The sequence below is a fragment of the Elephantulus edwardii genome, unplaced genomic scaffold (assembly GCF_000299155.1).
Source record: "Elephantulus edwardii isolate Elephantulus edwardi_28Jun2011 unplaced genomic scaffold, EleEdw1.0 scaffold00027, whole genome shotgun sequence".
NCBI lineage: Eukaryota > Metazoa > Chordata > Mammalia > Macroscelidea > Macroscelididae > Elephantulus > Elephantulus edwardii.
In genome coordinates, this window is record NW_006399777.1 from 2,497,036 (window position 1) to 2,507,433 (window position 10,398).

General features: G+C 53.5%; 1 protein-coding gene across 1 annotated transcript in view; it reads right to left on the reverse strand.

Moving 5' to 3' along the window:
- The window catches only part of RFTN1 (raftlin, lipid raft linker 1), a 211,872-nt gene that overhangs the window by 45,853 nt on the left and 155,621 nt on the right, over positions 1 to 10,398 (reverse strand). The window contains exon 7 of the mRNA XM_006883404.1: positions 2,593 to 2,708. Within this exon, the coding sequence (XP_006883466.1) occupies positions 2,593 to 2,708 (116 nt within the window). The remainder of the gene's footprint in view (positions 1 to 2,592; positions 2,709 to 10,398) is intronic.

A 10,398-nucleotide genomic window follows, 5' to 3' on the forward strand; every position in this document is an offset into this window, starting at 1 on the left:
AGGGTCCCCGGGCGGCACGGCCTGTGCATAGGGGTTTTAGGGTCCCCGGGCAGCATGGCCTGTGTGTGCCTCACTCTTCTGCACCCACTCTTCTGGGCAGGGGCATGGAGGGTACGGAGACGTGCTGGTGCCAGGGCAGAGGTCTCACGGGCACTGGAGGCAGAGGAGGCCTGGCCCCAGGCTCTCTGGGTCCCTCCTCACTGCACTGCCTCAGGGCCTGGCCCTTCCAGAACACCCTGCACACTGATTTGCAAATGCAGGGTACCCTTTGCTGTGATGTCTGTAAGCAGTCACCTCTCATCACTATCACATGGGAAGAACGCAGCCCCCCAGCAGCCCCCTCCTTGCTTCCTGCTGCTGGACTGGCTGCCCCGGTGCTGGGGAGCGGGGATCGAGGCTGGTGTCAACCCTCTCACACCAGGCAGGCCAGGACCGCAGGGAGCAAAGTTGTGGGGAGCACTCCCTCAACACCCCACTTTCATTGCAAACCCTGTGTCTACATCTGTTTTCCTTTGGCGACTGAAAGGCGGTTGGCAGAGGCCCCTCCATGTGCTGCCAACGCTGCATTCACACAGGACTCACCCAAGAACAGGCAGGAATCTGCTCTCCACATTCAAGCAGCTTCTCCCTCCCACCCTGATGTGGTTGGAGTCCCAGAGAGCCCAGCAGGAGATGTGCCTGCCCTTATGTCCACCCCAACCCGTGAGTCTGAGGAATGTACGGGAGATTCCCAACCTTCCCCAGCAGGAGGTGCTGGTGGACACCTCTGCCCGCATGCTGTGCTCAGCCTACTTCAAAACGACTTTCCTGGGCCATTCAGTGTCCTTCACTCTGCCACCTGGCTGGGCGGAAACACGCAAATAGGGTGTGTCTGTCTATCCATGAGGGGACCGGCCAGTTTGCCATTTCCACCAGGTGTGAGTGGAGCAGGTTCAGCGGTAGAAATTAGGAATCTTGGGACCAGCAAGGTAGAGGAGTGAAGGCAGGGAGCATCCTTCCTGTGTCATCTCAGACCAGGGCCCACGTGAGAACAGCGGCGGCTGCAGCGGAGACCCAGCGGCCTGAAGCGAGGTAGAGCTAATCTGGGACTGACGCCCACGGAGCCGGAATGAGGTGTCTTCGCCCAAGCTGGAGGCCCGGGGCAGGGAGATGCCAGGGACTGCTGCCCACGGAGCCGGAATGAGGGGTCTTCGCCCAAGCCGGAGGCCCGGGGCAGGAAGACACCATAACTGGCAGGACTAAAGGAGCCTTGGTGGTTGAGGGGGTGAGAAGTTGTGCTGAAATCCTGAAGGCATGTGGTTCGAAGCCACCATCTGCTCCACAGGAGGACGGACAATCTCCTCCCGTGTGATTAACTGCCTCTGAAAACCGCCAGAGGTTCAGCTATGGGTCGGTTCTGACTCTACGTTACACAACAAGAGAAGTCTGGTGTCACGGTGGTGAGACGCTTTGCTGTTAATCCCACAGGAATATGGCTTGACTCTCCCAGCTGCTCCATGGGAGAAAGACGGGCCACGTCCACTGGCTCTGAAAACCCCCTGGACGGTCAGCTATGGGTCGGTTCTGACTCAATGGCGCACGGAAACAAGAGTGTTTTGTAAAGCTGAAATGCTGGAGGGCATGAAACCAGATTTTAGAAGCTGTCCTGACTAAAATACTGTATCCTGTTATCAGTCTGAGTTGTAACCTGTTAGCTTCTTTAACACATTGCCACACACTTTTAAATTGACGACCGTGCTTACAAACACATTTCCCCCCAATGTATTACCGTCATTTGAGGCAATGTGCTAATAAAGCCATAATCACACACATGCTTCCTTGAGGTCTGTAAGTTGTTGCAGGGGATTTGGGACCCGGCAGAGCAGTAAGCTTGGTGCTGAGATGATTAGTCGGGAGTGCGGGAGCCTGGGGGACATCTGACCTTGTGGGAACTGGTTTTGTGTTATGGATGGTGTTGATGGGGACAGTCCCCCTGTGTGGAGTCAGTAGGGGTCAAAGTACAGCTGTGTCCACGTCGCCCACTCTTTCTATAGTCAGTCAGTTACAGCCTGGTGGCCTTACAGGTTGACATGCCTTACACACATCTATCAGGACATAAGAGCTGACCGTAAGCTGGGCCTGAGCGTCTCCAAGCCTCAGTGCCCCCTCTGTGAAGCAGTCAGCATGAGCACTGAGTTCCTGGGGTCGCTGTGAGGATGAGGTGAGCTCACGCGCACACATCTCTGGAAGTCGCTGGCAGAGGGAGACGCAGGGTCTAGGTAATCACGATGCTGCCCTTCTATTATTACCGAGGCCAAGAGTGATGCGTGTGGCCCGACAGCTTCCTGTCATCACCCAGGCGCACACAGTCTCCTTCTGCATGACGGTCACACACACGTCTTCACCGTGGAAGGGAAAACAGGGCCCTCTCTCCCACCTCAGGCTGTTTCAGCAGGCGTGCAGATGAAAGTGAGGCCTAGGGTCTCCCCATGTCAAACCCCCATTTACAGGAGGTCCCAGCTGAGCCCCGGCCTTCTCCCTGGCCGACTCCACAAGCCCACAGAGCCACCAGCACCCCGCACACACGCAGGGCACTGCCCGGGATGGACTCACCTCCAGGACTGTCCACTGCTCCACCACAATGGCATCATAACCCTGCACGGTCTTGTTGTCCTCAGTGGACACGGCTTCGAAGATGAAGACTCCATCTGTCAGGCCGTGGATGGAATCTGGAGGGGAAAAGTCAAAGGTGTGGGTGGGCGGTGGTCCACAGACTGTCTGCGGCAAGAGCCGTGTGAGCGCACGAATTCTGCTGTCTTCATTAATAACCCCAATCAGAGCATCTTTTCAGTGTGTTAATTAAAGAAGGCATACACAGCCATGGAGTCTAGCCCCATCAGAATGAATGAGACTAATTTACCTCGCAGTTTTGAATAATATCCTTGATTTTACGAGCCCAAATTTCATTGTTAGCAATCACCATCTGATTTCACATGTCTACGTTCCTCTTCACGCTCCGGCACCAGCATCCACGGGGGAGAACGTATTCAGGGAGAGCAGGGATGTGCAAAGACAGTTGCGGGTTTGTGCAAGTATTTTTTAAAGGAGAAAACGCTATTTAGGTGAGAATTGATGGTGTTTTTGTTTGTTTCTTGAAGGATAATGCCAGAGCTGAGCTTGTCAGAAGCTTCCAGAGGCACTGGTTCTGGGGAGTTGGCAGGATGTGAGAAGCTGTACAGACCAAGTGTTTGTCAAGAGGTGGAATTTGGGGACGGGAAATTTTTGCAAATGATTTACCAGAGAAAAACCTTCCTTAAGCATTCCTCTACTCACAGGAGGGGTTCCAAGTTCCATGGTATTTAACAAACGTGTATTAAACATACACCATCACAGAAGAAAGCCACTGAACTTTGGTGGCCTGGTGGTAAGGAGTTGTGCTGCCAGTTCAAAGGCAGGAGGTTCTAACCCAGCAGCTACTCTTTGGGAGAAAAATGAGCCATTTCCTCTGTGATTTACAGCCTTCAAAGCCCCCCCACCCCAAGAAGCTCGGCTTTGAGTCAGTTCTGAGTCACCGCACAGAACGACGCATGAAGACCTGTCCCAGGCAATATGGTGCAAAGAAAAAATGCAGGGTCCCTGACCCTGGAGAAGGCTTGAAGAGAGGCCTGTCTGGCCTTTTGTTAATGCCTGGGCAGTGTCCTGACTGTCTCATGGGGCAGTGGACTGGACTTAGAGGCAGCTGAGTTGGGCCCAGGCTCTGTCCCGAAAAGGAATGAGGTCTTTATCAAGGGCTGGACGACTCATGTGTCAAGTGAGGTCCTGGACAGCAGCTGGATGCTAGCCTACGAATCACGGAGCAATCATACCACACACGCTTAAATGTGGGCTTCGACACCACGTTTGTCCTGAAAGGATAATTAACATGACAGTCTGACCTGTCTTTGCGGGAGGGAAGACAAAATTGAAAAAGTTCTCACACTGGAGTTCCCAGAATTGCCTGAACTTCCCAGAAGTTACAGAGGAAAAGACTGATTGATCAAGGTGACTCTATATCAACTGTTATCATCTGTCTTCCGATGGACCCATAAACAAAATGAAAGGCCATCAATAAAACGAGAAATTTACTTGTTACACAGAAATAAGACTAAGTATAATAAACAGAGTCACTATGAGTCACAGACGACTTGATGGCACATAAAAATAATCTTCTTTAGATATCAATTCTTTACAAATAGTTAAAACTGCAAAAATAATATCAGAAATGGGCAAAGGACAAGAATTGGCAATTTGTTTTCTCTCTCACATACATACATCTTCAAGAAGATGGTCAGTACACAAGATGGGGGGAAAGGTCCTCTCCTTGACGCTCATCAAATTGTCAGATTTTGAAAGAAACTAATCTCTGATAACAGGAATATGATGACGTGTTGTTGTCATGGGCTTACAAGTCGACTTTAACTCACAGTGACCCTGTACACAATAGGTGAGCCCTGTCTTTCACAGTGACCCTGTCCACAATAGCTCTGACCCCCGTCCTCACAGTGACCCTGTACACAATAGCTGAGCCCTGTCCTCTGACCCCGTACACAACAGCTCTGACCCGTCTTTCACAGTGACCCTGTACACAATAGCTCTGACCCCTGTCCTCACAGTGACCCTGTGTACAACAGCTCTGACCCCTGTCCTTCACAGTGACCCTGTACACAATAGCTCTGACCCCTATCCTCACAGTGACCCTGTGCACAATAGCTGAGCCCTGTCCTTCACAGTGACCCTGTGCCCAACAGCTCTGACCCATCCTTCACAGTGACCCTGTGCCCAGTGGCTCTGAACACTGCCCTATCCTGACCCGACCTCACTGTCCGACACTCCTGCCCCCATTACCACAGTCTCTGTGTCAATCTGTCTCATACAGGGTCTTCCTCTCCTGTGCTGACTCTACCCCTATGGCGAAAGGACAGCTTAAAATGTGTAAGATTTTAATTGCACACACTTTCTGAAAAGCAATTTAACAGTGTCTTAAGGGTCTGTAATACAAAAGCCACGCAGTTAGCCCCAGAAATCTACGTCTTCATCAGGACTGAGATAGTGATGACCGTGCCACCAAACACTTACCTACGAGCAAGCCTTAAAAAAATGCCTTTACTGAGCTATAACATCAGTAATTAAAATATTTAACCACAGAAGAAAAGTTAAATAAACTAGAAGATTTCTGTAAATTATGTATTACATGATCCCTGAAAAATCACAGGACTTTAGTGACACAGGAAAGTGTTTTGAGGGGTGAAAAACCCCCATAATATGCTGGAGAAAATACCCCCAACAGCCAGAACATGAAAGCACATTATGAACCGCACATGGGTTTTCATGTTAATAAAGTGAAGAACACAGACCTTACGGAAATATACAACGTGTGAGCCTCGGCTCTAAGAGGTGGAATGACACATGAATGAACTTTTGCTGTATTATATCCTGCAAGGCTAATGTCCCTAATACAGGCTTAGTGCAAACAGATGACAGAGAGGAAGACTTTTCTCCTCTTTTCTACGTGTCTCTTTAAGGCAGAATCAGACGATTTTCGGAGCTATGAAGGTCAGAGTTGGCCTCACAGTGCAGGAACCTTTATCCTGTGGTTGTGAGGTGCCTTCAGGTGACTCACGGCAGCTATCAACACCACATCTGAACGCTGCCCCGTCCTGCCCATCTCTGATGCGCTCAAGCCCATGGGTCCGTCTTGTGGAGGGTCTTCCTATCTTTCTCTGGACCTGGAGGTCTCGAGTCAAGGCCTGCACACGGAGGGAGGGGCGGCCGAGGACCAGGTGAGCAGCAGGGTCAGGAGAAGAGCAGTCGAGTCAGCTGACTGTGGGGGCATCAGCTCTGTGGGGCTGGAGTTAAAGGTGTGTGACAGAACTCGGCTGGACCTCAGCAGTCACTCCTGGGAGAAAGTGCAGATGTGCGCTGCTGTCAGGATGTCCGGCCTCGGACAGCCTAGTGGGCACCTCTCCCCTCATAGAGGGTCTCTGTGAGCGGAAACCGGCTCGATGGCGGTGGGGGCTTTGGGTGGGAGATCAGCCAGCAAGCAGCCTGTACAGGGGACCCGTTCTGGTCACGGGGAGGCTGCCAGATGTGAAACAAGCAGAGCCTTAAAATGCATTGTGGGGCCGTGTCCATCTTCCGTAACTGCCATCGGCCTGAGAGGGACAAGCCCCATCTGTCCATTCGGTGTCACTGAGAGACTCACCTAGCAGAAGCGGCCCCAAGAAGCCCAGCTTAGATCAGCTGGCGCACAGACACGCACGTGACCGGGTGCCCCTGCCAACCTGTAGAAACGTGAGAACAAAGGAGGGATGTGTGAAGCCAGCACCTCCTGGAGCCACTAGTTACACAGGATGACGGGGCAGTAACTGACCTGTAGAACAGGACACACGGGGCTTGGGCTCTTCTCCTGCCTTGAAGGGCTTCGGGAAGTTCCGGAAAGACAAGCCTGGCTGTGGCTGTGAGCAAACAGCTGCTCACACCAGCCTCACCTGGGTGCCAGCCCCTCCTGATCGGTAAGGTAACGCCCTCCAAGCCAGGTCCCAGCAGGTACCAGGACCACACATTTCCCATTCCCTATTCCAAGTGTCATTAATGTACAGAAATGATGTTAGTCATAGAACAGAGTTCAGGTCTTTTGTGCAAAGCTTACTCAGTCATATTCGACTCGACAACACTTAACCACTGCTAAGTGAGACCAGTGCTATTATATCTGGAGGAACACTCCCCCACTTTGTACATCACTCTTTGTCAATGTGCTGTATGAGGTAACCTGGGTTTGCTGTGATGCTGAACCTTGTGCCATTGGGGTATCAAATACCAGAATTATTTTCCAGTGTGGACAGTGTTTGGTGGAGCTCCCAGTTGTAAAACAAGTTGGGAAGCAGGAGTGGCATCCACTTCCTAAACTACACGCCTCTGGAAACTGTATGAACTCGGAGAAACGACGATAGTTACGGAAAGGCATTAGGGCTTTTTCCATCGAGTCGCTATGAGTTGTGCTTGACGCGACACTATCAACAACATTCCAAGTGTTTATTCTCTGACAGCTTCTGCACGTGCCAAGCTTGCCTTGTTATGTGCTTTGTGGAAACGTCTCATCCCAGTGTTGGTCCAATGTTCCACAGAGGCAACCAGAGGAAAAGGATGCATCCCTTCATCTGAATCACGTAGTGGTGTTTAGCGGTCCAGTTCCCCTTAAAGCTTGTGGTAGTGGATTCAGCTCAGGCCCCTGTTGTAGGAGAGATGCCCGAGGCAGGCCTTCTGGGTAAAGCATTCTTAGTTCCGGACCTGGGCCTTCTGGGGCCAGACAACACTCTGTGACCTTTCAGAAGCATATCAACACAGCACACGTTTCTTCAAGCTCTTACACAACACCTCCAGGCGACCTTCCAGGACGGCATCCTGCAGTCCAATCTGTTGTTGGTGCTGAGAGCTGCCGCGTGAGGACCGACCCATGGCTGACCCTCCAGCGGGTTTTCAGAGGCTGTACACTGCACAGAAGGAGACTGCCCGTCCTTGTCCTGTAGAACCACCTGCCTCTGGGTTATCAGAGCAACTCCTTACCCACGACTGAATATAAGGGAGAAATCTAATGGGGAAGGAATTTGGCAGAAACTGAGCAATAAAGTGTGGTGACAGGCCAGTGTCCTCACTGAGAGATGAGTGCATGTGGGGTCAAAATACCACAAGAAGGTTCTAGAAATGCATCCATACCTAGAATGGAGCCTCCTTCTTTTATGAAGCCAGAACACCCTCAACCACAATGGTGGTGACGTTGCTAACAGAGCTGCAGACAGGAAGGAGGTGTGTGTGGCCCTGAGCCCATGCCGGGCCCCCTGTCCTTGAGGCCCAGGTCCAGGCCGGGACAGGGGCTGTGTGGGCCTGGGGAGGGCCCAGCAGGCGTGGGGGTGGCCCTGCTCCTGCAGCACCTTCCTCCCGCCTCTCGGTCACTGCTCTCCGTTACTCTGAAAGCAGAGTGCTGATTCACCGACTTGATGGAGAAGGGAGTGCAGGATGCTGTCAGAAGCCGGTCATCTGTGACAGCAAGGCCGTCAGCGGACCACAGCGGGCAGACAGCTGGGCTTTTAAGAGCCCCTTGTTTTGAAGGCCTCATCCACGCCCGTCTCCCCATCTCTCGCCTGGCTCTGCGTCGCTGCCATGGGCACTGGGCTGGCACAAAGAGGCCGACGCCGGAGCGAAGCCTCCTGATGGGAGAAGGTTCAATTGGCCCCCGTCTGTGGACAACAGTCCATTATCACGACATTGTTTATGAAGGCAAAGATGCCCCCCTACTGTGCACATAACGCTACGGCCGGCGCTGTATAAATATTTGATGTCTAGCCCCTGGCAGAAGGCCGCCTTAACGGCCCACACTTGGCCTTCACGAGGAGGATGCAGGGAGAGAGGACCTGCCGGGTTATTCCGCAAGGTCAATCGGACGAGGCCATGTGGTTCCCCGTGGTCTCTAAGACAGGAGGGTGGATGGCCAGGCTCCCCCCACCCCAGATGGCCGCTCTTCTCCTGAGTCTAGTGTGAGACACACGCACCAGGGTGAGCGGGCAAAAGCCTGGGTTACCTTTGTAAGGTCTGACGAGAGGGGTTACCGTCGCCCTCCTCACAGAGCAGGTTGGCCTAGGCTGGCACAACCAACTTCCTGGGCTCTCCTACTCCGTGTTCACGGTGTCACTTCCACTCCAGAGACGGCACAAGCCAACAGCAAAGCCGTGACTGCAGGCTTTGTGCTGCATGTCCTTCCAGGACAAATGCCGTCAGTGCTCAGCGGATCCCAGGGGACGCTGCCTGGTGCTCACGATGCGGCTGGCCCACTGCAGTCACAGGACCCACAGCCAAGGCCCTCCTGGGCCCCTCTGGCCCCACTGCGCTTCAGCACTGCCCACTGAGGCTGTGAAGCACCTGGTGATGATGATGGTACCTCTTCATCGGGGTTCGCGTGAAAGCTCTGGTCCCAGCTAACTGAGGAGATGGCTGCAGCCCACACCTGCCTGCTTCCTTCCCCGCAGCTCTACACGGTATCAACCCCTCCAGGCAGGTGCAAGAGAGGTGCCGGAAGCGAAATCATTTGTCCACAGTTAGGATGCAAAGGCCAAGGTAGAACTAGAGCACGGCCTGTCTGCCTCCAAAGCCCACATGCTCTTACAATAATAATGAGGCATTAACCAAGGTCATCAACGATGTCTGGGCTGTAGTGCTGGCGAAGAGTACTGAACACCCCGTGGACGGCCAAAGAACAGATAGATGTGTCTCAGAGAAAGTGGGGCCAGAAAGCACGTTGGAGCCAAGGACGGTGCAGCTTCAGCTCACAGCCCGGGCATGTTGCTAGAAGGGGCCAGGCCTTGTAGAGGGTCATCAGGCTGGGGAAGGGCCGTGAAAGAGAGGAAGATTTTCTATGAGACTGACTGACACAGTGGCCGCAGCAATGGGCGCGTGTGTGTCGGAGATGGTGGGATGGCACAGGACAGGACAGGACAGGGTTCAGGTGTGTGGTTCATAGGGTCACTGTGAATCGTACATGACTCTCTGGCACCTTGCGACAACAGCGACAACGAAATCGTGAAAAAACCTGCTCGTCGCGTGCTCATCGCGTGCTCGGGAGTTTCTGGTGATGAGTGACCCCCACAGAGAGGATTCCCCTCCCAGCGGAGAGGTCTACGGGCCGAGACGTATCTCACCGAGCTAACCACCTACGTCTTCTCTCATTCAGTCAGCAGTCACGGCCCAGCACACTGCAGAATGTCTGCGGCCGTGATGTCACTGCGGCTAGGTGCTGTGAAGTGGACAGTGACCCGCGGAGATCCTGTGCGCAACAGCCGTGAGCCCTGCGCCGCGTCACCCTCACCGTCCAGGCTGTGCCCCTGCCCACTGTCACAGGCGCTGGATGTGAGATACTGGTACGTAGACGGGGGCTTGTCTGTAAAGCTGAGTGTTAACCACGCTGTATTATGCATCAAGGCTTCCACCCCTGAAGGCACACGCAGAGTCCAGCCGAGTGTGCACGTCTTTTATAATGCGATTTGCTGCTGCCACAGGCTGCAAACAGGGGCCCCAACCCCATTCCTGCCTCCACTAATTCTGAAAGAGGAAACCACCGGACAAATAGGCGCGGGGCTGTGAGTGCCCCCGTACCAGGTTCTGTGGGGATCCACACGTGGGGGTCACGTCTAAGTCAGGAACCCTGCAGACTGACAGACCTCAGGAGTGACATACCAGCAAGTCAGCCCCCTCCCCAAATCACCTCCCAGTAAGTTAGCCCCCTCCCCAAATCACCTCCCAGCCCCCTCCCCAAATCACCTCCCAGCCCCTTCCCCAAATCACCTCCCAGTAAGTCAGCCCCCTTCCCAAATCACCTCCCAGCCCCTCCCC